Source organism: Nothobranchius furzeri, chromosome 5 (assembly GCF_043380555.1).
Source record: "Nothobranchius furzeri strain GRZ-AD chromosome 5, NfurGRZ-RIMD1, whole genome shotgun sequence".
Taxonomy (NCBI): Eukaryota; Metazoa; Chordata; class Actinopteri; order Cyprinodontiformes; family Nothobranchiidae; genus Nothobranchius; species Nothobranchius furzeri.
The window spans coordinates 42,535,628-42,549,294 of NC_091745.1; the positions used below are offsets into that span (position 1 = coordinate 42,535,628).

The 13,667-nt window shown below is 40.6% G+C and overlaps 2 protein-coding genes across 2 annotated transcripts in view; one reads left to right on the forward strand and one right to left on the reverse strand.

The window, feature by feature from the left end:
- Nucleotides 1-13,667, forward strand: part of cdkal1 (CDK5 regulatory subunit associated protein 1-like 1) — a 355,999-nt gene that overhangs the window by 183,134 nt on the left and 159,198 nt on the right. The window lies entirely within an intron of this gene.
- LOC139070100 (uncharacterized) lies at nucleotides 413-4,884 on the reverse strand. The gene is made up of 11 exons (XM_070551767.1): nucleotides 3,897-4,884; nucleotides 3,221-3,317; nucleotides 2,899-3,079; nucleotides 2,550-2,826; nucleotides 2,292-2,469; nucleotides 2,138-2,214; nucleotides 1,872-2,058; nucleotides 1,544-1,792; nucleotides 912-1,083; nucleotides 653-801; nucleotides 413-576 (listed from the first exon to the last, which is right to left on the reverse strand). The coding sequence occupies exons 1-11, from the start codon at nucleotides 4,203-4,205 to the stop codon at nucleotides 413-415; spliced, it is 2,040 nt and encodes a 679-aa protein (XP_070407868.1). The 5' UTR covers nucleotides 4,206-4,884.

Sequence of the window (13,667 nt, forward strand, 5' to 3'; positions counted from 1 at the left end):
GGTTCCTTAGACTGGAGGTAGCTTTCACTGTGATGACAAACGTGGAGATGGATCCCGGGAGCACAGGTTTTTCTGTTACAAGATCAGGAGGCTCTAAGGAAAAAGTAATATTAGTATGACTAGTATGACTTACAAAAGCAAGACTGGTGAGTTTTGCTATGTTACATACGGCCAAGATTTTCAAGTTGTATGGGAGCCACAGAGCAGAAAGGTTGTAGAGATCAATAGACATCTGGGAGGTGGACAGCATGAGTCACGAGTGGATGAGCATAAAGATCCATAATGACGACAGGTAACTCCTCTGTCGTACAGTGGTGTGCAGCCTGGCTGAGGAGGAGAAAAGGAGAAACCACACAGAGTAGAGTACTAACTAATAATTACAATCTCCTGTGTAGCTCACCTGACGTGCACTTTAAAACCTGGACCTGTGCCTGCTCACAGCATCCCGTTTATCTGGTCTTTGGAACTGGGCACAGAGCGGTTCTGGAACCTTAATTTTGTCCGAGTACTCCTGATATGGGAGAGGATCCACCACCACAGAGTCGAACAGCAGGTCCATAAGCTTGTGCACATATACTGGAAAAGGGTTTTCAGTATTACAATAGCTCTCCATGACCATCATTTTGGTTTTATCATACAATATATGACATACATGAGGTTGGATTGGTCTTCAGGGCTCTCACTGTGTAGTCTCCACGTTTGTACTTTGGGTACACTACAGCATATCTCAGCTCACCAGTTGCTGTTGCTGCATGTGAGCGTGCTGCATTTTCATTATAGTGCATTGCAGCAATTTGTAATCTGAAATAATCAAATAAACAAACCATGTAGATTTGAGGCAAAATTCTACATTTCATGCTAAAATTTGAACAATTAGAGGCATTAATTTGAACATTTGTTGTATTCATTACCTAGACAGCATTCCTTTGAAGGAGAAGACTTGACTTTTTGGAGTAAATCTGATGATGAGACTGTGGAAAGCCTCCAAGGTGGATGTGTGGTACTGAGGGCTTATCTTCTCTACGTCCTTCACAAACCGTGGAGCTAACAGAATGGCAGTGAGCTTCTCACATGATGCTGTGCCTACGTAGAAAATGTTAATTACAAAAATTACAATTTGATCAACTTTAGAATGTTGCTATTATTTCCATTGAGAAAAAGTTACCCATAGCTGACATTTTTAGATGACAAATGTATGAAAGAGTGACTAATAGTGCTGTAGACAGGTGTGGTCATTACTTACGGCATTTTAGTACATATTATGTCAATTATGGCTGTTCTGCCTAAAACCATGAGTTGTGTGGCGCACTCGTGTGTTTAAATTTCTGCACAGCATTTTATTCTTAGTAATTAATTGCTGTTGGCCAAATGGTGGTGTGTGACCTTAGCAGCTACATGTGATGTCTGTTACTCACATGCTCAAAAAATATTTCTCCATGTTGAAGGAGGTGAAGACAAATATTCTGTTGTGGGGTGACGTGTTTTAAATGTAAATAAACCAAACAGTAAAGGCTCAGCTGTAATGAGTACATGCTACACTTACTTGGTTTGAGCCACTGTCTTGCCTGTTCTCCATCCAGAGGTGCATGCAGACAGCTAGGGAACAGGGCGTTGTCATGGCTGTGCACATTTTGGATGTGGTTGGCAACTGAAGTCCACTTTGCTACTGCCTCCTGTCCTGAGGAGGAACTGGATGCTGACCAGTAGAGGTGGTTCACCACACTTTGCTTCCACAGTCTCACATCCTGGGTCGTCTTTCTCTTCCCCAGCTCTTCGATTTTCTTACCAATTCCTGGAGAGCCAAATAGACCCACATTTAAAATAGAAAAAAAAATCCTGTAATATTCACTATATACATCCCCAAAGATTACCTTTTCCCATGTGCCAGGGGTCAAAGTAGTGACTGATTTCCTTTTTTTCCTCCCTCAAATACTTCTGCACTCCTGTGTGGCGGTCAGTCACGACTTGCTGCACATCGACCCCCCTCTCCAAAAGTGTGCTCAGACTTCTCACAAATCCCTCCTTCTCCATTCGCACACTATTCCCAACTTCATTGCTCTGAAAATAAACATAATTCTCCATTGATCTGTGAATAATTAACCATTAAATGTTTTGGAATCATCAGGTAATGTTGTACCTGTACAAGTTGGATATCAATAACTTTGTTTCTTTTGAGATCCATCATGGTGTAGCTGCCATATTTGGCTGAGTGTCCTTCAAGAAATGCAAGTTATTACTTAATTTACATTTGATAGCAAAGGAATAAAATAAATAAATTTAAACATATTCACCAGGTGAATCAGCTCGCATGTCACCACCAAGAGTCACAGGTCCAGATTCAGTAGCCTCCTGGATGATATCAGCTTGCTCTAGCTGCCACTGCCAGCTCACTGTTGGAATTAAGAGCTTTGCCTGATGCCGACAGAATGACTGCTTGGACAGTCCCTGCACATTGAAGGCACCCAGGAACTAAAATATGAAAAGTTACGTCATGAAATGAGAGACGCACAGACCTTATCAAAAACAACCTAAACAGTTTTGGCCTATACCTTAGAAATCTGGCTAAATGATGAGCCTGTGAAAAGGACAGCAGCACAGAGCTGGAGGTTTCCTGCTGGGATGCTGTTCACCATGGGCTGACTGGACCATTCATTGTAGTGCTCACAGCATGAACACCGTTGTGTCACACGGAGCAGTGTGCCGACTGTTGTTGTGTTCACAACACAACGACCGGTACAAACGGGACACCTTCTGAACAGCCCCAGCAACTGTTTCTCATGAACAATGTACTTCTTGTCCTTTTGTGGATGGACCTCAGTGAAAGAGCTGTATAGAACACATACATTTATATATATGGTCATAACTAAAAAATTCTAAAATGTTATAATTTTTTTTTACCTTGAACAGTTCACTGAGCTTGCACTGTCATTGAGGTGGAAGCTGGGATCAACAACAGACACCTCATATCGTGGTCTTTTCAGGGGTGTGGACGCAGCTCTGGGACTTTGTGGAAGATGAATTTCCGTCACGGTACCTGTGTCACAAGACACACTGCGGCTGGGAGCTCTAAACTGTGTGGCTATGTAAAATACAAAGAAGCAGCACATTTATAAATGTTTAAAATAGCATAAAATCACGTGTAACAATAATCTGTAAAACAAATTAAAACTAGAAGGTAATAATAAAATGTTTACATAGAAGATTATTAAAAATAATTCACCTTTGCTACGTCGATAAGGCTTTACATGAGCCTGGACAAGTGCATTTTTGCAGATTACTAAATCAGTCTGACAGCCAACGTCTTGGGTAGATTTAGCCTGAAACAAAAAATAGAAGCACATTGTTGTTGGAGTTTATAAAGTCATATAATATACAAAAGAAACTGTCCAATATATATATATATATATATATATATATATATATATATATAGGCGCTTTATAACATTCCTAGTGTGTGATCGTTATTATAACGTCAAAGTCAGTCACATATGATGTGAAGAACCTGAAATGCGACCTCCTGAACAGAATTCCTCACAGAACCGGGTTAGGCTTTGGTGTAAAGCTGGATTTCACGCTGTAATGATGTCTGTCAACTAGTGCTGCGTTAGAGCCACTGTTGCTGAATTACCGACTGACACAAAAACAACCCGAATTTTCTCCGAGCCTGACAGAAATAGTCAAGTGGACCTTTTTTGTCGGCCAGGGCTTTGAGAAATGTTCCGATTCGCCGCTGATTCTAACCTTACATCCCGTTCCACATTTTGTGAACTTGACAAATTAGCCCGAAGGCAGTGCAGGCTGATATTAGCTAAATGGAGTGAACCACGTCTCTCAAACTTTGCATTTAGGTAGGAAATTGTCTTTAGAAGATGTTAACTTTTATTTAGCTTACTCACCTCAGACTGGAGCCCGCCATGGTGGGGGAGCAGAGTCGGTGGGCTGCATCTAATTCGTGGAAGAGCCACGGTGGGCACGGCCTCCCTCTTCAAACGGAGACGTGCAGAATAACCCAGTTCAAACTCCATCATGTTGGCGAAGGAATCGCGGGTAAAATGCTGGTTGCAGACTACAGCACCAGGCGGGAGCTGACTGTTTTCCAGTACACCGATTGCGCGCAACCACTGGCGCCTAATTTCTAAGTCCAGTGGAAAGGAGTGCAACCCCACAGAGCCACCACAACCAACTACACTACACCTTTTAACCATACTAACACGATATGGAACACTAAACCTGAATTACTTTCCTAATAAAACTAACAGCTAAACACTAACTAAACTACAATATCTAACAGCCAAGCTAACACTAAATAAGTATGTATAACACTAAAAGCTATGCTAAAGACTAGAATATGCTAATGATATATGCTAACGATATGGAACACTAAACCTGAATTACTTTCCTAATAAAACTAACAGCTAAACACTAACTAAACTACAATATCTAACAGCCAAGCTAACACTAAATAAGTATGTATAACACTAAAAGCTATGCTAAAGACTAGAATATGCTAATGATATATGCTAATGCTGAACTACCGCTAACCGTCCTACACTCGCTTGCAAATCCAACTCCCAACTCGCCACAGGGCGTGGCCGAGACTCTCGTTGCTTTATAACTTTGGCACAAGAGCTGCTACGTAGTACTCTACTGGTTTACGTAGTATCTTACTCTTTAGCCATTGGCTAAAATTTATTCAAAATGTGTCAAATTCTGTGTTTTAAGCTGAAGGTGGCGCATTACTGTGGTTTTTAGGCTGAAAAATTAATTTTTAAAGAAAATGCACCAAAATGCTAAAATAATGAATACACACATTTAAAACACTATTAGACACTCATTTATACAGTTCATCAGCAAAAAAAAGTTAATTTAGACGTTACTTGCTCTTTAAACAGTTTGTAGTGTAAATATCTAGAAAGTTCCCTAAGTTCCATCGGTACTAGATGTTAATTCTGAAATGCAGTATTTAAGATCAATTAGTCCATATGGGAAAAGTTAATGTCGTGGAAGTTTTTGTTTTTTGTGGTTTTCATGTCATCTGAATACAACTTAAAGTGAATTTTACCGTTGCAGATTAAGCTGTTTCCTTTTATACCAACATTTTGTGTTTGATGCACCAAGACGTTCCTGAATTCAATGTTTGGTGATTTAAGAAAATTTTGGACCTTTTTACCCTCAGTAGGGTTCTGGAGGGTGCATGGGATTTTGCCCAACCAGTCTACATGTGTTTTGTGGACTTGAAGAAAATATTTGACCGTGTCCCTTTTGAGGGTTCTCCGGGAGTATGTGGTACAGGGCCCCATGATACTGGCTGTTAGATCCCTGTATGAGCAGTGCCATAACTTGGCCTTCATTGCCAAAAGTACATTGGGCTTGGTCCCAATGAGAGTTGGACTCCGCCAAGGATTCCCATTGTCACCGATTCTGTTCATAACAGAAATTCTGGGTGCAGTCGAGGTGGTGAGGGGATCCCTTTGGTGGCTTGGTGATTGAACCCCTGCTTTTTGCAGATGATGTGGTCCTATTGGCTTCATCAGAATGTGATCTCCAGCTTTTCCTTGAGTGATTCACAGCTAAGTGTGAAACTGCCCGGAGGAGAATTCGCATTTTCAAATCTGACACTATAGTCTTTAGGCAAAAAAGGCTAGAATGCCTTCTGTGGGTCATGGATGAGGTCCTGCCCTAAGTGGAAGAATTTAGGTATCTCAGTGGTATTGTTCATGATCGATAGGCAGATTGGTGCTGCATCTAGAATGATGCGGGCGTTTTACGGTTTGTCGTGGTGAAGAGAGAGCTGAACCGGCAGGTGAAGCTCTTGATTTACCGGTCCATCTACGTTCCATCCCTCATCCATGGTCCTGATCCTGATGGTCCTAGTGACAAAATCAAATGCTTTCATCCAAAACGACGTACAATTTATAACCTATAGGGCATGTTGTGATCTGTTGGGGAAACCAGAGTACCCGGAGGAAACTCATGCTTGCATGGGGAGAACAAGCAACTCCACGCAGAAAGGCCGCCGCCAAGTTTCGAACCTGCAACCTTCTTGCTGCGAGGCCACAGTGCTAACAACCGCGCCACCACGCAACTTACTTTACACAAGTTATTTTTGTTTAACTCTTAGACTTTTATAGCAAAACTACATTAAGTTTTGAGACAACAAAGTGGTTGGGAATAGCGTTTTAACCCAACAACACGCTAGAGCACATTTTAGTCCCTGTGGCTTATCGAAATATACATTGAATTTATCTGAGGGGAAATCATCTTGATGTTTAAATCAAAAAATTAAACATTATCTCACACAATGATTTTATTATCATTTGCTTTAATGTGAATGTAGCCTTATTGCCACAAACATAAAAAAGATACAAAAATAATGAATTTTCAGTCAAGCGTAAAGTAAAAGTTAATGAACTCACACAAGAGTAGAAGTAGAATTTCAGATTAGTTTGATGTTACTTTGTTCATTGTGTCAAATAAGATATTTAAATCCTCATAAACCTGATTAAAACAGGACAGGGTACCCACATGCTGCCAAGAGAAGGGTGGCTTTTACAGGATAAACACGCTTCTGTGGTTGGATTCATGTCTGCACATGTCAGGGCATGCCTGTCTCTGTGTGCTAGTCTCTTTCTGTATAATCGTAGAACACAGGGAAACTTTTTACTCTCTGCTTTTACATAATGAGGGATTTTTGTGTTTTTTGACAAACATAAATATGCTAACAAATGCCCAGACCTAAATGAAAACAGAAACATATGGAGATTAAACAGTGTTTGGTTCTATTCCAAGTCAAAAAACATCCACGAAAGGTTAGCTTGTGTGATGGATTGGTAACCTAGGGTGCCTTTCTCCCAGTGACTGCTGGGGTAGTCTGAGGTCCCCTGTGACCCTGAACTGGATTAAGCGGGTACAAAAGATGAGTGAGTGGGTTAATAAAGGTTTAACATGTTGATTGTGGCGTGTCCCTCATGGCAGATTGGATCCGCGGCCTTGTACAAGACAGATCTGTTCCTCAGTTTTTATTCACTAAATAAAACACAGTCCATATTCCAGAGTTTTAATACAGAACACGGCTCATATGTTTACATAAAAATACTAATATTTACATAATAGGGTAATGTTCTATAGCACAGTACTTCATTATGCATGCATGTTATTAAATAAGCTAACATTAAATTAAATTAATACAAGCAGAGAGCAGAGTGCATTCTGGCTAAGCTATATAATTCTATATTGACACACACACACACACACACACACACACACACACACACACACACACACACACACACACACACACACAATGAAATAACAAACACAAACATGAGGATGCTAGTGGCTCATGAATATATTAGCATAAATACTGACCAGACAAATTATTATTTATCAAATTAAGTCCTGCACAGACCTGCGTGTTCACACACTCACGCGAGCAATGCTCAAAGAAATTAGGTCAACAGCCTTGAATTGAAAGGAGTTAAACCTTATTATGTCTGAATAATAACAACAATGTAGTGAAATATGTGCATGGTGGTATATGTGTTGTCTTCATCTACAGGGGACTCACTGGGATTGGACACGCTTTGTGTGTGTTTGCATGCATATGTGTGTGTTTGTGTGTGTGTGTGTGTGTGTGTGTGCGCGCGCGCGCGCACCCACTACTTTGACTTCGTGACAGTTGATATGAACCATTATCACTTCAATGACTTTTTAATAGGAACTCATTTCCATAAATAATCTCAGTTTTGAGACGCGCGCGCACATGTGTGTGTGTGTGTGTGTGTGTGTGTGTGGGGGGGGGGGGGGGTAATGCCAAAAGCACATGGTTTCTGCGGTCTCTGAACCCTACAGAAATGAGATCTGCCCTTGTGGCTTCCTTCGACTCCCTCCTCACTCACACATTCCCTGTAATCTGATCGTCCCATCAACCTGCTGTCTTTCTCTCAGCCTCAAGTCATGGGCTTTTAATGTCGTACGATACAAGTTCATTATCTTATAGGCTGACATTGGGTTGGTTGTTAGCAGAGCGCCGTTAGTCCTTGTTTCATAAAGATTTTGATTTATAACAGAGGGCTAACAATGTCTTTGAGCTTTAATGTACTGATTTTAAATCTGTTTCCCACTGACATAATCCTTAATAACTGACAAATGTCCTTTAGACTGCAGATCGTAAGGATTCCTTAAACATCACTAATTAAATATAAAAAGTTAGTTTCAAATCCATTTGTATCATTATGCATAGATAAACAGGTAAACCCAGGTAACCACACACATTAATTTCGTGCTTTCAAGTTTGATGTTTTATTTTGCTGCTTTTATCATTCATCATCTTCAGTTCAGTTCAACTACTTTACAGTTTAGGCGTTATTGAGACAGGTGTCTATTTAAGCATTTACAAGACAAAAGGCAAATCTATCACTGGGCCAACACATTAACTCCATCAGATCCTGAGTGCCCTTGGCATTTAAAGCTTCATCACAGCGCATGGTAAAATAGCACTGTAGAACTCCCTAAACCATTATAAACCAGATGCATCTCACCTTTTCAGCAGGTCATCAAGCTCTGCACAAGCCTAAATTAGCCAGTGAGAAGAAGAAATACTTAAAAATATTTGCTGGATGGCGGTCCTCGAGGACAAGGCTTGGACATCACTCTGTGTTAGTGACTACTGTACGCTCACAGTGGCCCATACCCAGGCACGATTATGTTGGAACACATCAGGGTGCAGCTATGTGCAAGAATGCAACTCCATACGAGCACAAAGGGGTTGTCGCCTAGCCACACCAGTGAACATTGGCCCCATATCATGCCACCATGTTCCCCAATGCTGCACCCCAAAGTCTTATGGGCTGTTACTGTGGTGATAGACCATCACGGCCTCACAGCAGTGTTTTGCTCATTCTTAAAAGTCATTTTTCATGGTTAATCATTTATTATGGCAAATCCGCTTTGATTTAAATCTACACCTGGAGATCATGCCACGGTTCTGCAAAGATCATCATATGGTTATCTACTTAGAAAGGGGAAAGTTTTAAGTAAGACACAAAGTTATCCCTTGAGTATAATATAATATGGTGTGATGCAGCACTTGGCTTTCCTAGACAGGCACTCACATTAAAGTAAATTTCCAACCATACATGGAGAAGCTAATGTGACATCTTTACAATTAGTAATGCCCCACATAATGAACTCAGAACAAATTTGACTAATTCCAACAGAAGACCTGTCAGAACTACCCATTGTTTGTTAAACTCTACACTATTCTCAGCCAATTAAGTGTAGAAACCATAGCTGCTGAAATGCATCCACATTACTGCATCACATATTCAAATTGGACCTAATATTTGTGCCTTAAGGCGTTAGAAAAACCAACCCAGAACTATCCGACTTAAATAAACCTCCCCCTCATGTTTCTATGTCATTACTATCATTAATCCTCTTTTTTTATAGTCTTCATTTCAATGTACATTTCAAGTAACGTTTTCAATTCAGTCTTTGTTCATCTGGTTTTTCTTGGGTTTAAATCCACAAGGCAACCCAAGCTCATGGTAATCACACCGTATGGTGACTTGGGCCGTTCTACCAGAATGCATTATGACTCAAACACTATCAGACTGAGAGGGAATGATTAATAAAAACAAAGAACCTTAATATTACATCTAGGCATTTTTCCTCATTTCTGCATGTTGAAAATAGATGTTTAAAGTAAGAAATAAATAAACTAACTCCCCTTCTTCTTTGTCGTTACCATTGTATGCAAGGGATACATTCACTTTGGTACACAGCTTTAGTTTCAACATTCACACAATTTTAAACATTTCTGACACACTTAAAGCATTCCAGAGCATTCACAGTTATTTTTTTTGCAAGTTTATCAAAATCACTTTGTTCTTTTTCTTAGCAAACTTGAATTAAAAATATTTGAATTCCTCTTTTCAAACAATGATTTTTTTCAGTTTTCCTCAAACTGAGTTTAATTTCAATCAATCAACCAACTAATCAACCAATCAATCAACCAATCAATCAATCAATCAATCAACCAATCAAAGCTTTATTTATAAAGCGCCTTCCGCAACCCTGTCAGGAAGCCCAAGGCGCTAATAGATAGAATAATGGGCCATTCCCATCTGTACCAGGTCGGCCCGGGCCGGGTAGCCCCAGTCGGCCCCAGCCTGGCCCGGTTGATTCCACACATCCTTGCCTTAAGCCCATATGGGCTGATTCTACCCACCAATCAGAGGCTTGCTCTAATGGAAGGTGTGAATTGCTGTCAGCAGTGGGTGTGTTGGCCCTGGTCAGCCTGAAGCAGACCCCCTCGGGAAGAGGGCCAAGAATGAGCCTTGGTTGGCCCGGAAAAATACCAGGCCACCCATATATGTAAACAACCTACGCTACCCGGCCCGGGCCGACCCGGTACAGATGGGAATGGGGCTTTAGAACCTGAAAGGAGTGATAAGATTAGAAGTTATTCAGCCACATTCATCATTCTTGTGTTATTTTTATTTTTTTGTGTTCTCAACTTTTGAAGTTGTTAGGCCCCCCAGATCCCCAATCCTCCTTCATGCAGCAGTCTATCTTCTTTGGAAGCTTCCAAAATAAGCCACAAAGCAGATACACACAGAGAAATGCAATGATGCAGGATCCCTCGTATTACTCTGTGCTTTCATATATTTGCTTTTACCAGAGCAACATACTTTACACAGATAGTGGATTGTACTGAACTTTGATGATGTCTGACCCATATATGCATGCTTTGCCATGTTGTTTCTTATACTAGTACGCACTAGATCTACACATGCACACATGGCAACGCTTTGATGTATCTAGACATTCTATGTCATGCACAGGCGCACACAAAAGGTCAAGCCTGTAGATCCAAACTGTGTGTGGAAGTAGGTTAAAGCTGACATTTTGTTGTTTGAAGGGTTGTGTGGGCTGCTGATTATGCACATGTATGTGGATGCCCACACATGTGGACATCCACATACATGTGCATAAAATTGTCAGTAAGCATGGACATATGCATTTATTAAGTAAACTTGTCTGAGAGAGGATGATTGCATATAGAAGTGTGTGTTGGGTTAATCCACGATGATTGTGCTACCTGCCTAGACACCCACACACCACATCAACAGTCAGAAGCAATGCTCTAAATTAAGCTTGTTAATTACAGCAATTAAGCTCTTGTTTGTACATGTGTGTGTATGAAGTATTGTGTGTATATGTGTGTGTATGAAGTATTGTGTGTATATGTGTGTGTATGAAGTATTGTGTGTATATGTGTGTGTATGAAGTATTGTGTGTATATGTGTGTGATGAGCCAGTGTTTGTACTGTGTAGAGCTGCTTGAAGTATGACACATTTCTTTGAAAAGTTATAAGACTTTAACATTGTCGTTGTTTAATTAAAAATGTGATTTGATAAACTAAATACTCCAAATCATTTGGATTCAGTATAGGACGAGATCATTTATAGATCTGTTATATTTCAAAGTTATATTTCCATACCAACCCATTTAAAGGAGTAAAAAGTTCATTTGATTGCCTGTTGAGCTTTAAATGTTTGACATGTTTATGTTTATTTATTTGGCAGACGCTTTTATCCAAAACCTGACATTTATTTGAAGGTTTTCATAAGACCCTCATTTGGCATTTAGATCTGTATACATAGAATGTTTGAAAAGATTAAATAAAATAAGAATAAAAAGAACATTAATCATCCAGACATTTGGTAAATATTTATTTAATATTATGTAACGTTTCGTTATTCCCCTTCCAGTTTCATACCTACCTAATGCCTTGCCCCTAAACTGTTATTCTGAGTTTGGTCATTACGTCCACATGTCCTTCATTCATACACACCATATACCACTGATCTGACTACCTTCTATGCTTTTCAATGTAAATTTAATTGTGACAAGTTCATTTGGGTTTGATGAATTATCTTCATTACCTTCAGCCTCTATCATAAAACAAAGTCTCTAATTTGTAGCAAGCAGAGCCAGCATCAGGAGCTTTTGGGCGTTCATAAGTGGTCAGATCGTGCTGGATGTGGCGCGATTGTGTGCTTTTCACAAAAGATCGCGGTATAAAGAGGGTGTGGGCCCAGTCACGGACTTCCTTTTAGCCTGGACATAACTTGTTTTTTATTGCGATTGAAGCTGTGCTCCTTACGTCTTTTTCACTCCTAAAGGTGTCTGTTCTCCACAATCTGAGCTTCCGCTCCAATGCAGAGAAGCTCCCGGAGCCCTGCATTGCATCTCTCCAGTTTGACATCTCAGGTGATTCGGTTTACAAAAGTTAAACATATGCGCGTTTACTTTGATTTTTAGTAGATAGTTTCTGGCTGGAGCTCGGCGGACATTCCACGTGTGATCATGACACCACCTTCTGTTGTACCAAGACATAATCTTCATTCTCAAGTCGAGCTTAGCGTCACAAATGCCACACAATTTGCTCATTGCCATGCGGCTATGACGCTTACGTAAAACACACCATGGAGGCAGAATTACACCATTTTACCTGCGTGGTGTCTTTTAAAAGCGACTTTTGATTTAGTTTTTATTTATTTATTTATTTTTTGTGGTGGCATTTTGAGCCTGGTCATAACATTAGTGTTTACTCAATAATTAGTTGGCCACCTAGTAGTTTTGAGCAGTTTTATGTTTTAAAACTGTATCCCAGGTTCTTAATAAGATAGCAATTTACTTGTGTTGAATTTCAGCAATAAAGCTCTGCATACCATGCATCACCAAGCGTGCCATGCTGGGCTGAAAAAGCAACGCCAGAAGATTATTAATCACTGATTGGCTATAAGGTGGAGTCTCCCGCACTCTTCTGTACTTTTCGCCTTGCTGCCAACAAGCTACGACTGAGCAAATAGTTCAGAATCACCTCCTTTGTTGGATGGTGTTGTTTGTGTTATGTACAGATCACTTTGCGCTACTAGTTCAACTTTGGTGTCCGCCTCTTCTGATGAGCACATCCATTAGAGCCGTTTCTCAATTGTAATTGAAAAGCACTCCATAAATGTAGACTAGAGTTAAACTGAGGCCCTGTCCACACGTAGCCGGGGATCTACCAAAACGTAGATATTTTTCTACGTTTCGGCCTGTCATCCACACGAAAACAGAGTTTTTTCACACGGAAACGGATCTTTTTAAAAACTCCGGCCAAAGTGAAGATCTGCGTTTTCTCCGTTTTGGGTGTCTGCGTGTGGACAGACAAAACCGGAGTTTTAAGGTCCGCAACGTCACTTTCTGCGACAAAAAGATGCTGACATCACGTGTGCGACCTGTGTTTACACTAGCCGGCATCATGGAAGCCTTCAGAGCTGCGCTCGCTTTATCAATTGTCCAAGCGCTTTTTGCTTGTTTGTTTTTGCAAGCGGAATTACTGCTCCTTGCGGAAGACCACAGACGAAGGACGAGGTTAAGAACGGGGGAAGTACTGCCGCCTACAGGTCTGGCATGTCCTTAACAACGTATTTATCCGGGTACGTGTGGACAGAGTTTTTTTTAAACGCGGTGGTGTGGATGCAAGTTTTTGGAGGGGCGGATATTCGTTTTCAAAAAACCCCGGCTATGTGTGGACTAGGCCTGAGTTAACCCAACCTGAGTTGGCGCATGTGGAAACGTTGCATTTGAAACCAGTTTCATTTCGACCCTG

What these genes read in the sequence shown, in the direction of transcription:
- LOC139070100 (XM_070551767.1), bottom strand. Translation starts at nt 4,205, where the DNA reads ATGGTTAAAAGGTGTAGTGTAGTTGGTTGTGGTGGCTCTGTGGGGTTG. An exon ending in CATGCGAGCTGATTCACCTG is followed by an intron (nt 2,215 to 2,291) that starts GTGAATATGTTT and finishes CATTTCTTGAAG; the next exon opens with GACACTCAGCCAAATATGGC. An exon ending in AAGACAGTGGCTCAAACCAA is followed by an intron (nt 1,084 to 1,543) that starts GTAAGTGTAGCA and finishes TTTTCTACGTAG; the next exon opens with GCACAGCATCATGTGAGAAG.